A 14398-nucleotide genomic window follows, 5' to 3' on the forward strand; every position below is an offset into this window, starting at 1 on the left:
TAAAGTCGATCGTAAAACGCAATTTTTAGTTGTTAAATGTTTAAAATTAAGGCCTTTGTTTTACAGCATTACTGATCATTCATTATTAAATGTCTCCACATATATGCCAAACAAAAACGTTCATAATTTGAAAGAAGTCGGGTAAAGTAATTCAACAACGATATGGTTCTTAATTTACAACCAATGTGTTGCAAGTACTATATATTATATAATACATGCAAATACGCTCGAATTCTTGAAACTCCCCACCAGTTCTTTGAAGAGAAACGGGAAGTGTTAACAGTATAAATAGGGATCGCGTAAATGTTCCATTTTAGAAAAATATTTCCACTTGCATAGGGTAAGCATTTGTTTCTTTAAATTTATTCAAATATTAGGCAATTAATTTTGAATATATTGTGAAAGTTAAACATAAAAAAATACTACCAGTTTATGGCAGGGCATAACACTAATGAGTGTTGCCACTACTGAGAAGAATACACAGAAGAAAAAAATCAGATCGATGGAGTGACTTTTTGACATAACATTGTTGTCCCAAATACATTTGACTTAACTTGAAAGGTTTCCGATTACGAGGAAGCCAATCAATTTTTCACAAATGAACTTTCAATTTTTGATTTGAGTAAAAAAGAAAACTGTTTAAAAGACATTAAATCAACATGTGTTTGACATCGTAGTACATTTATATAATTGACATGCTTTCATGATTAATCTGTTCTAAATCTCTGTATTAAAAGCATGAAGTTTGAGTAAAGAAGGTTTGTAAATTCTATTGACTATTACAACATTATGATGATTTAAATATTTCTCCCATTTTGCAAGATGTGTTGCTATCTCAAATAGGAGGATTACTCATTTGAGTAAAAAAAAGGGTGCCAAAAACCTTCTGTCAACTGTGGACAAAATCAATCAGAAAGTCGGGCCATCATTACTTTTATGACCCGAATAAAAGATAATTTGGTAATAATTTTTGAAATATTAAATATCATACGAGAAACAAAACTGAAATATTACCTCAATATGTTGATGTTAAACGAAAAAAAATCATCCGCTTTCAGTTAAAACCTTCGGAATTGATACATTTGAAGATATTGACGTGTTTTTGTCAGTTTAAAAAGCTTACTTAACATGCTAAAGGAACTATTTCGACTACATATACCGTCCCATCAGGACCGCTAAAATATTTAAGTTAAATTCAATCATTTACAAATGTAATACTGGTTAAGATTGTTCCTTCAAATTGTTCTAAATTGAATTGAATAATGTTTAGTTATTTAGTTGAGATGCTTTTTTTTTTTTTTTTTTTTTTTTTTTTTTTGTGCAAAGGTAATATACTTTATTTCAACTTTTCTTTTTGCTGACTAGTAATTTATTCTGAAATTTGTTTACGTCTTTGCTAATGGTTAAAAATATTTGAACCTGTGTATATATAATTTCATAATGTTACGTAACAATTTAGATATGTGATATAATTATGTGAACGTTTTATGAACTGTAACGCTTCGATTGGTTTATGTGGTAGAGACATGCTTCATGCCGAGACTGGGAACGTTTCAATCCTTAACGAACATAACAATAATGACCAAAATTAAATAACTTCAACGTTCAGTCAAAACTATGATTTTTTTTTAAAAAGATGCCGGAATTATTGAGTCAATAACACACAGTTTAAGAAGAGCATTTTTCACTTCTTAAAATATAGATAAAACAGAACTATTGTATTATTAGCGAGACACATACATGTCCACAGTATAACAAGCAATAAATCGAATCCGATAAAAAAAAATCAACTAAATAATTATTTAGATGTATAGTTAAGACAACATATGGAAATAGATCAATTTTAATATTCTTTTTTTTTTTTTGTCATGGATGCGTTACTAGTCAATCGTCGATATTCATGTCGATGAACAAATGATTGTGACGAAATAACATAACTTTTCTCACATTATTGGGAATAAACAAATATTTTCGTAAATATCTTGATATAAAATGTGTTCCAAGAAATTTACCGTCGATCTCAAAAACTGAAATACAATTATCATTATTAGAGCACACATATCCAACAAAAATGATTGCAACTTTTATTTGAATTGGAACGATTTGCCTCTTCGAAATGAAGTTAATAACTATTTATTTAAGGAATGACTGTAATATTTTTTCTGTCTATGAAGAAATAACATAATAAATTTGGTGCACACTGAATAATAATTACAACAACAAAAATAACAAAAAATAAAAATAATAAGTAGCGGGTTATTTAACAGTGTGCACCACATTTTTATGTTATTTTGAATAGACAGAAAAAATATTACAGTCATTTCTTATAATTAGGTCTTTCCACTTTTCTATGGAAAGACCTATTGTTTTTCTTCTGATTATTTTTTTTTTTTTTTTTCTTCCGCCTAATTTTCTTCTTGCGATAAACATTTGTTTCGCAATATGTCGCTTAGATATTTGGTATATGATATCGAACAGTTTATGCGCTTTTGAAATTTACCCTGCGTAAACGAATACTTTTCTTTGTAGGAGTTATCTCCCCAAACACTGTTTTCCTTGTTAGCGCATCTCCTTCGCAACCGTAAAATATTATGACAAATTTATTTTACAAAATTGCTCGTTATATCCTTCGCATGATTTGTCCTATTTTGACCGAAGTGATATGAACGCTCCATATGAGAGTTATTTCCCCTTATGCATTTGATATAAGTGATCTGCATTTCTATCTTGAAAACCATAAGTGCTAGAGACCAAGGATCTTTTGATTTGAGGTCCTTGGTCTAAAAAAAAAAAAATTAGGTCAAGGTCAAAGGTCAAGGTCATATTCTAATTTTTGAATTTGGCTTATTTCCACTAATTTCCAGAAACTGTATAAGATATCGACATATTATTTTTTCTAAATTGTTATTTGCGACATGTCGTAACACATAAATTTTGATTGCAAGAGTACGTTAAACGTAAAAGAGAGTTTTCTCCCCTCTTGTATTTAAAAATACGCGTTTGGTGATATAACTGATTAACCAAATATTATTAAGACCTATGGTCTTTTGATTTGAGGTCCTTGGTTTATGACCTTGAAATTGATCTCAAGGTCATAGATTATTTTGACGTTCTAGTTTTTGACCTTTGCTTTTAGCTCATATGTATACATGATATAGCCATGAGACTTTTGGCAAAAGGTATCAAACCATTTAACCTTGAAAAAAACAACCGGAAGTGACCTTGTGTAAACCGGAAGTAGCTATTTTTTGTACTTTATTAATAAAAAAGTATATAGAACCAGATCATTTTGGAATCAGTGTCAATTAAATATTCAAATATTATCGGAAGTAACATTTTTCAAACCGGAAGTAACAAATTATCTCCCTTATTTAAAAAAATATTGTATAGAAACCATATATTTCTGGAATCAGCGTACAATAACCTATCAGTTGACGATTGAAATGACGTTTTAAACTTAATTTTACAACTTTCATATTAAAATACATTTTTTTCAATGGAAAGACCTTCAATTGTTCTCTGAACAATTGGTTTTTAATTTAATTCTAAATTCCTTTTTAAACCGTAGAAAACCATGAAAAAATGTTGATGACGTCACTGTCACATGACTAAATTATGTCTATGGGCTCATAACAAAATAACGCCAGCCAATCAGAAGACGCGTTACATCCAAAATTAAATTATTGTGTTATGTTCTATGTCTAACGAATCAAGGTACCCATTTTCAATATCCTAGTGTTCCTTCAGAATAATTTGTTGGGGGTATGTAGGGATTGAAGGTACCTGGATTATAATTTAGTACGCCAAAAGCTCGTTTTGTCTACATAAGACTCATCGGAGACGCTCAGATCAAGTTATATAATATATATATATAGTTATAAAGTTAAAGAAGTACAAATTTGAACAGCATTGAGGACCCAAAATTCAAAAAAAGTTACGCCAAATAAGGCTAAGGTAATCTATGCCTGGGATCAAAAACTTCTTAGTTTTTCGAAAAATTCATTATTTTGTAAACAGGAAATTTATAAAAGTGACCATATAATTGTTATTCATGTTAACACCAAAGTGCTGACTACTAGGCTGGTGATATATTCGTGGACGAAACGTCTCTCAGCTGTATGGTCATTATTATTTCCACGATAAATATAACAATGTATAGTTGATTATCCATCGTAATGGTTTACATGTACTTGTATAATCTGTTTTTTTGGGGGAAAACAAAATGTCCTTATTTGACCTATAGCTAAATGCAATACACGAAGGAAACATCTTTAATTTACCATTCAGATAACAGACCAATGTGACTAATGGATATAATATCTAAATTGTTTAGAAACTTGTATTTGTATTCTGTTTTTTTTTTTTAATAAATCCTACCGTTAAACGTAAATTTTAATTGTTAAATGTCTAAAATGTGGCCTTTTTCATACATCATTACTTAAGTAAAACTCAATGAATCAGTTTTTATTGTTAGATATCTCTACAAATATGCTAACCAAAAACGTTCATAATTTGAAAGAAGTAATGTAAATTTATTCGAAAACGATATGGTTCTTAATTTACAACCAATGTGTTGCATGTGAACTATATATAGCATACATGCGACGACACTAGATTTTTTGTAACTCCCAAAGAATTCGTGGAAGAGGAAGGGAAGTCTCAACAATATAAATAGAGTGCGCCTAAATGATTTACTTCAGAACGATATTTTTAATTGCATAAGGTAATCAATTTTTTCTTTTAATTTCTTTAAAATATTAGGCAATTGATTTTGAACAAACTTAAACATAAACAAATACTAGCAGTTTATGGTAGGGAAAACAAAGGATTGTTGCTACTGCTGAGAAGAATTCACAGAAATTTGAGTAAAGTACTTTAAATTAGTAAATTCTTTTGACTATTACAACCTGCTCATGTATTAAAGTTTTCTCTGTTTTGAAATATTTAAAGCTGTTTTCTTTCCTATCTCAAATGTGATAATTACACATTTGAATTAAACAAGGGTACCGAAACCTTCTGTAAACTGTGGCCAATCACAACACGGAAGTAGAAAATTAATTACTTTCCTGACCATGTGAAAAGAAACAAAAGTAACCATTTACATGAATTATACAGTGTTAGTGGATCTTTTTTTGTTCTTAAAATACTATGCAAGATACAAGAACATCGAACATACTACATTATTATGTTGTCAAACTATATACTAGTATTCAGCCACTTTCGGTTAGATTTATTGAAATATTTTATTGAAGAAATTTTTGCTGGTTTTTAATACATGTAGCTCAATAAAAGCGTTTGACTTCATAGCTGTATTATTAACTGCAAACAGTTTCAGTAAAAATCAATCAACTATTCACAAATGTATAACTGTTTAAAGATAAATGTTTTTATCCTTTCAAAACACTATTGAATAAATGTCGTTAACGTATTTCGAAGTGTATTTTAGATAAGTTTCAATACCACAAAAGGAAAGTTGAGATTGATTTTGTGGATGATGGTCCCAACCGTCTAGTAATTAGGGCCTAATACAAGCGTTTTCTAGTTTAAGATAATAACTCGGAAATTGCACCTCAATGTTAATTACCACAAGTGTGCTAGAGGTGGATTTGTGTTTGAAATCATGGCTCAATCGAACAGAAAGAATAAATATTTAAGTGATATAGAATCCTTGTATTTTTTAAAAATCTTTTTTATATACATGTATTATTATATATAATTATTGAATGACTGAATAAGTAGCTTACGATAAATCTTACGAAGCGATGGATCATATAATTATGATTCAGTACACTACAAAATATAATAAATAACAAGTCTAAACGGGTACAACATCACAAAAAAAAAACACACAGTAAAACGAACAATATGTTAGATATTTCGGATAACAGATGTCCTTCCTTGGTAATAGCACGATGTCAAATGAATCATGTCAATTCAAATTAAGACTCTATCAAAATCTTGAAATTTATACAATTTAAGCGAACGCTGGTACAATTTTGAAATTTCCAAACATGGCACAAAGCCTACAAAGATATGCCAAAATAAAAACAGTTATTTGCTATGTGAACTGGCACAACTCTATATTCCCAAAGGTGGTGACAGTTGAGATGTTAACAAAATGTGTGGAAATACAGTCCCAATAAACATTCGTGACCGATCTAAGCTGGTATAATATTTAAAATATGACAACGGTAGAGCAAATGCACCAGCGACTGCGTATTTAAACAACCCATATATAAGATCAGCAGGGACATATGAATATCAAACAGATGCATGTTTATACTCACCATACTTTTGAAATAACTCCTTTTAGGAAAACAAATAAATATCCTACTTTTTATGAAAGAAATACACTTCCCTTTCTAATAATATCTTATGTAGAGTATCACGTGGTAAAATGGGACGTGATAGGACTGTATAATTGTAGTAATTATCATAACACATTATGTCTCTTTAAATCGAAAAGTTTGAATCATGTAGTTTTAATGTACACAAAAGGTATAAAACAAATTATATCAATAAATGTATTATACTATATGGTGCGATGCGAGAGAGAGAGGAGATTATCATTTGTAATGGGAGTGTTTTTTTTTTTCGTTTTCATTTTCCCCTGCAAAGAGATTGTGTACGTTTATTTGTTTCTCCGGACAATTTATTGTTTACTATTTTGTTGATTGTTAACAATATTGGTTAAAAAAATTAGGTTGATAAACAAAGTTTCAAATCTGTACCATTCATTAATTAAGCATTGTAAGTAGGGATGTCAAAAGATTTGACATTTAATACTCGAGTTCTCGGTCATAATACATGCGAGTACGCGAGTACTCGGATAGAACTTTAACGTCCAGTGAATTTTTTTTATTTTTGTTGAGATGTGGTAATAATTCACAAAAACCTATTTATTATAATATGATGGCATCGTTTGACATCTTCGCGTATTGTTACAGAAATATCAAACTGTATGAATCAAAACTATATTTGAGCTTTAGTTATACGTATTGATAGTCCTAGAACAATGGATAACGGACAACCACTTCGAATTAAATAACTTTTCATAATCGAAATTATTGTTTGTGAGTTCAAGAACCAAATCAAAAACTGGCCAATTAAATCATTAATGTGTTAATAACGTCCGACTTGACAGACAATCTGTATCAGTTAGTATTTTTTTTATATTACGACTTGTCTAATAATTGGTCAACACAATAGTTGATTTAAATCACTTATACGAAACAAAAATTGTATTTAAAATTAAACAATAATAAAGTTTCAAATAAACATTTATTACATTCAATGTAGATTTCATACCAGATTTACAAACAAAAGTAGGTTAACGGTTTAGGTCATAAATTCATAAAAGTGTTAAGTTGTGTACAAACACCGTTAAAACTGTCTCTATTTAGTTGCAGAGGGTCAATCGCATAGCACTTTGAGTGTGCTCTCGTTCAGAAATATTATTTTATCCACAACTGCAGACAGAAGTCTGTTTCTAAGTTTTTTTGCAACAAGTCCTGCACACAAAACAATTTTCTCGAAAGGAACACGTTTGCCTATAATAGATAACCATGAGTCAGAGAATAAATTATGTCACATAGAAGTATGATGATAAATGCATTGTATATATTATGTTTAATAGTATTACGAAAGATATTTCAAATGGAATTTAAGTGAGAGTAAATGCAAGGAAATATATCTCAACATGTCAATCTGGTTTAAAGCAGTTTTTTCAACATTAGCATATTAATTGTCGTCTTAATACGCATCAAATGCACAGATGCTTGTAAATCAGCCATCCATTACCATCATAAAATTATATGTTTTCAAAACGGCACTAATCATGATATGCAGGAATGAGTCAAACGAAACATAGAAATATAAGTATAAAGGTAAACTAGAATCAATAAAATATTGCTAAAAAATCCTGTAAAATGTATTCAATTGTATAATGATGTCGTAGTAACATCCTCATTGTGTACCTTCATTATTTCTAAAAAAGAATTGTTCATTTATCTATGAAAGACACCCATAATATTTCGTACTCACATTACACTCAAAAATAATTCCTGTTCGTTTAACAAATTCGTTATACAATTGAAAATATATTACTTGTTAGATAAGGAACGCTTCTCGTTGACTATTTCTAAATTAGTTGAAACTAAATAACATGAGAAATTAATTACAATTAAAAGATGTATAGGAGAAGCTTAAGGGCTGTGAACAAATACTGATCCTTGAATTGTGCAGGTGTCAACAAAAAGACAAAAACCTATTTCGTATATGCATCAAAGAGATTCATTGATTTCAAAAATTAAATAACCAAGTTCATGTATATTTCAAAGACATTTTTGTTTTCACTTTTTTTAGCGACAAAAAAAAAACCCAAATGCAACTCTAATCAAAGTTATTGTACAATGGGAACAGAAACCAGCTATGAGCAACAAGGATTGCTTCATGAAATGTTTTCTAAGCAAGCAAAGAAGACGCCAGACAAGATTGCAATTGTTGAAGACAGCGGGGCGAAAATAACATTCAAAGAGTTGGATGAAAGTTCTGACAAACTTGGAAAACATTTAGTTCACAAAGGCGTTAAAATAAATTCGTGTGTTGCAATTTATTTGGATAAAAGCATTGCGTATGTAACTGCGTATATTGCTATTCTAAAAGCAGGTCAGTATTGGTTTTCATTTTTCTTTTGTAATTTAAGTGTTTTCATTTTCACAAATTTGCAAGAAAACTGTCTTTGTTTTACATATATCTTAAATTTACTGGATCCAGTTTGTGACTACGTGAAAATGACAGAACACTCGTTTTGCAAAGAAAGCCCTTGGTCCTCGTTTTGAACAGAAAGCTCTGTGTCCTCGTTTCGAAAAAAAAACTCTGGATCTTCGTTTTGAAATGAAGATATGGGTCCTCATTTAACCTGTATGACCTCTTGATAATGTCTTGATTAGCAACAATAAGCAAACAATGAAAGAGCCATCACTAAAATATCTGTATTTTATTATTTTAAATAGTTCAATGCAGTGTTTATACTCATTTATCGGTAATTTGTACTTAATTTTTCCCTTGATGTGTACTCGCTGATAATGTCAGTATCAGTGGACTGGCCGTGATATAAAAATTATTGGGTTAGTACGCAAATGACAAGCGCGAATGCAACGCGTAAGGATCTACTTCGCCTTTTCATTCACAAAATTGCGCGCGATTTTTTTTCGCAGAAACGCACGAGATTTTTGGCGAATGAAACACTTGACATTGTTTGAAACTTTCACAAAGTCAGTTTAGCCTTTTTGAAAGATTATTGTGAAAATGTGAACAGAAAATGCATGAAAAACCCGATAGACTTAAAAAAAATGCGTTATGTGAAGTACAACTACATATCGTCCATGCTGAGTTTTTATTCATACCAATACATAGCCTGGTGCTGTTCCAAGTATAGTTTTCTTTTTCTGTTTCTTGAGAAGTATTTGTTTTACCTGTTCAGTCACTATAAAGTTCATATTTAAACGCAACACATAAATAGTGACCAAAAAGGTAACGCTATCGCAGGAGAAAAGCTAGAAAAAAAATGAAATTTATGCATTTTCGACATTTTCGTGGGACCATCATATACAATTTTAAAAGATGTGGTTTCATTGTCAATGACAGTTATTCATAGATTAAAGAACAAAAAAGTGAACCGTGATATCAAGGATTGGTGTAGTATATCCTTGGTGATATTCATATGCGGATCTATTCCAAATAATTATGACATCTTGAAAGACTATTATATTTTTTTTTCTTTGACGCCTCACATCGACAGGAAGGCGTCAAAGCAAAAAATAAAATAGCCTTCCAAGACGTCATAATTATTTGGACTAATGCGGATCTATAGGATACATTTTAAAAAGGGAGGTATAGCAGGGGACATTACACAATAAAAGTCTGCTCTGACCAGAATTGTAGCCTTTATAAGGGGTGACTGTGACCCGGGTTGCCTACCCCTAAATTCGCTTCTGAAATTAAAGGTAACTGCAAGGCCTTTGAACTCCCAAGTTTCATATTTCTGGTCTGTCTTGAAAATAAATGAACATGGTTTTGAAAAAGCAAGAATTGTAAGCTAAAAGTTTAGTGACGTCTATTAAAATGTTTGAAATAATTATGAAGTCGACAAGAAATGATCTGGTTCAGATAATTTAGTCGGTTTACATTGCCTCTTGAGTCGTGTATAAATGTCTCCTCTTCTTAAAATTATTTGAAATCAATGTGATCGTTTTCATGATGAACACTGGGCGAATAATGACAAAATAAATGTATTTTTATCCACTAATCTAAGTAAAATATAATTATAACTTGTCGTTGAACTCAAAATGATGATCGATAAAATTCAGCTGATTCGTATCATTCTTATTTCTGACTATTAGTTAACCTATGCTGATGCTTTGTGAAAAATAAAAAAAAATGACTAACCGGTATGCTACCATGATTATATTTGGCATTGTTAGAGTCATGTCCAAAGCAGAATATTAATGCAACGCAAGCAATAATTCCTTTTCGATACTTTGTGCAAGAGAACGCCATGTTTATTGCACTGTGACAAAATTTCAAATGACGTAGTGCAGCCTATGACGTCAAGTGTGATTCGCCGTGATTCGAAGCAAAAAAGAAGTTCCTTTGTTATTTTCTCTGTTATTGTAGGGATTTTTTTGTTAAATTACCGATAAACAGAATAAAGGACTTTTTGTTTTTGATACTGACTTTATCACAGAAAATATAAGGCTCACCCTTCGGGCTCACCTGATATTTTACTGTGATAAAGTCAGTATCAAAAACAAAACGTCCTTTATTCTATATATATCTCAAGACCGTACGGTGACCTATAATAGTGTAAATGTCTGTTTATTCGGTCTCTTGTAAAGATTTGTCTTATTTACAATCAGACTAAATCTTTGTTTTTATATTTAATGTTTCTGACGCAAGATATTAATCTAAAATACCCAGGACCATGCCGTTACAGTCAAGATAGGAAGCTCGCGGGTACAAAATTTTGAGCAAAAAATTAAACATTTGTTTTTTTCATTACAAATTTTATTTATTACACTAAGAGTCATTACTTAATGATGTGTTACAAAAATCAACCAATAACATCGATTCTGTTTGCCCCCAGATGACTTTTGAAATGTTTATATCATTGAAAATGCTCAAAATCATCTCCCTTGGTCCAAAAATGCCATGTTTTGGCATCAAAATTGAAAGTATCTTTTTAACACATCGGTGACCTATATTTTTTTATTATTGTTTTCAAATAAGCTGTACATAAACTAAATAATTGTAAAATTGAAGCGATTTCTGTATTTAGGTTATTAATTTATTTCAATATTACTAATATTTCTCCTATTAGTTCAACAGAAAAAAGTACCTTTACAAAAATGTATGCTTTTTTCCAAGGCAGATTGTGAGCGTAAATGAACAGTGACCCCAATTTGTTATTTTATTTTTATTTTAAGTATTAGATAAAGTTCATTTATAGAAAAATATAGTGAAATCCTATATTAGAAAAAAAATATGATTTAGACCCGCGAGCCCCCTTAAGTTGAGGTTCTAGTATTGTACTAAATATTTCCCTCAGAATCAAGGATTCATTATCTGATCGAGTCAAAACAACGACAAACAAAATAACATATTAATAGCAAGTGATATTTTTAATACACTTTATCTAAAATTTGTTCGACAAATGTTACATGTAATAACCAAACCGGTATAATCTTCGTGGCTCGGTATTTGTATATCCCGTAATTGCGTTATTTTTTAACGATAATTCTCGTAGGCTTGTCTTTTGTTTTTGATATGTGATTTGTCTATACGTACTTTTGGCGTTTCTTAAATACCTATGACGTTGCTCTGTTCTTATTCATCCCTTGATTGTGCCATTGTAAAACATTTGTGTATGGTTGTCTTTCATTTCCGCTTATGTACTTTGTCTATATGCCTTTTTATGTTGCTTTGATATATATATGACGTGGCTCTATACTTACACAGCCAGTCATTGTGTTACTGTACTTTGATAATTTTGAGTATTATTTTCTTTACTTTTTGCTTATTTTCTTGGTCTATATTCCATTTTGTACTTCTTTGTTACACATGAGTATATTTTATAATGCTTAGGATTACAATACAATGTTGTCTGATGTATTCCCAATTTGACATGTTAACCTTTAGTTCTGTTTATTTTGTTCACACGTCAATATAATGGAATTTGTTTCGACTGTCATACAAGTGAGAGGTTTAGCTAGCTTTCAAACAAGTTTTAATCCACCATTTTCTAAAAAAGAAAATGCTTGTAACAATTCAGGAGTATGACAGCTATTAGCCTTTCATTTGATGTGTTTGAGCTTTTTGTTTTGATATTCGATAAGAGACTTTCCTTTATGAATTTTCTCGAAATTCAGTATTTTTGTGCTTTAAATTTTTTTCAAACCTGATTCAAACCATTTAAAATTTACTTCAAAATGAGTTTATATTCGAAATGAGTACATGATAACAAAAACAAGAATGTGTCCAAAGTACACGGATACCCCACTCTCACTTTCATTTTCCATCTTCAATGACCGTGAAATAGGTTAGAAAAATCTAAATTGGCATCAAATTAGACAGATCATATCATAGGGAATATGTGTACTAAGTTTCAAGTCGATTGGACTTCAACTTCATTAAAAACTACCTTGACCAAAAACTTTAACCTGAAGCGGGACAGACGGACCGACGGACGAACAGACGAACGAACAGACGGAGGCAAGACCAGAAAACATAATCCTCTCTACTATCGTAGGTGGAGCATAACAATACTTATAGATGACCATTATCACCTTTGTCCTAATTAGACATTCTTTATGCCCATTGACAACGAACCATCTTCCTTACGGGGTTAATGATTTGAACACATTCGAGACACTTTGCAAAATATTTTTTTTTAAAAACTTTTGCAATTAAACACTTTACTGTGAAATTTCCATGCAGAACGTGTATGAAACAAGAATATCAATATGCTGACATTACCACATGACGTCTGTAACATATGTACACCATGGAATGTAAGGCATATCAATGTTGAATAATCTTAAAGATTTTGCCAGTTGTCTAAAGGGTCATCAAGAAGTGCCATTTCAAACCGTTTGTTAACCCTGTTGTCAGCCAATTTTTCAAGATTTACTATAAAAAAAGATTGTTAGTATCTCAACACAATTCCTAAAATTCAAACTGTATTCGGTTCTATATTAAATAGTAAAACATTATTATAATGACCCCAAATATTTGATTCAAATAACTCTTTAGCTAAATTACGTTGAACAAGTTCTTATTTAAACATTTGATTCCAAATTGCATGTACATCCAAGATAAGTATGAAGATATGATCCTCCTAAAGACACAATGATGAAGTCGTTATTGTCATAAAACCTGTCAGTTTTCCTATCAAAAGTCGGTGGTTCTATCTTGGTGCATTAACATCCTCAATCAATAAAAACGAACCGACTACAATTAACACAATAGTGATGCAAGTATCGTTACCATCAATCAATCATTCAACCAATCAGAAACGGTAATTCTTATAATTGTAGACTGTTTTATGCAATATGAATCGACGAAATAGTTCAGAATCATAAGAGTAATTGGTTCTGATCTGTTTTATGTTGATAGTCTGCTCTTGTGTTAATAGACACGTTTACACAAAATATGTGTAATCAAAACTGTAAATGAACAATGGATTACTATCATTGAATCGAGTTCATTGTCCTTATTTTATGTTTTTAATGACAAACAACTTGATATCGAAACAGGTGCTGCTTACCTACCCCTGGATGTGATATACCCACTGCCTACGATGAAATCTATCCTTTGTGATGCAAAGCCAATAGCAGTTATATCTAATAAACAGTTAACAGACACGCTAGGTGGTAAGTGAAAGATAATACAGACAGAAAAGTTATATTGCATCTTAATCAATAAAAACATCTTAATTATTTTTCAGAATAAGTAAATTTAAAATTGTCAAGGACTAATTTTAAAACAGTAAAGATTTCTGATTACCAGTTGTAGTGAAATCATATGTAAAAGTAAGACAGCAATATACTACCAATGCTGGACTCATCTAGAAGATAAAATTAAGCTACAAACAAAAACTTCGGAAATGTCATAAACTCATGAAGGTGAATGGACAGGTTAAGCTCATACCTTTTCAAAATTAAGAGCAAAATCTATGCAAGTAAAAAGTGCAATTCAGTTACAGCGGATTCCATTGAGTGTGTAGCGAAAGGAAATATATTTGGTTAGCTTGCTTGTTAGCTGGACCGTGAAGTCATCATTAGATCAGGTAAACTACCCTCCTTTCGAAGTAACATAGTCCAACAGACAGATCGTTTGG

At 30.7% G+C, this 14398-nt stretch overlaps 1 protein-coding gene across 1 annotated transcript in view; it reads left to right on the forward strand.

Annotated features, from left to right (window-relative positions):
• Positions 1-250: 250 nt before the first annotated feature.
• LOC139485951 (uncharacterized) overlaps positions 251-14398 on the forward strand; it is a 55340-nt gene continuing 41192 nt past the window's right edge. Inside the window, exons 1-3 of the mRNA XM_071270631.1 lie at positions 251-340; positions 8365-8667; positions 13815-13931. Coding sequence (XP_071126732.1) covers positions 8412-8667; positions 13815-13931 — 373 coding nt within the window. The 5' untranslated portion in view covers positions 251-340; positions 8365-8411. The remainder of the gene's footprint in view (positions 341-8364; positions 8668-13814; positions 13932-14398) is intronic.

This window comes from Mytilus edulis, chromosome 8 (assembly GCF_963676685.1).
Source record: "Mytilus edulis chromosome 8, xbMytEdul2.2, whole genome shotgun sequence".
Taxonomy (NCBI): Eukaryota; Metazoa; Mollusca; class Bivalvia; order Mytilida; family Mytilidae; genus Mytilus; species Mytilus edulis.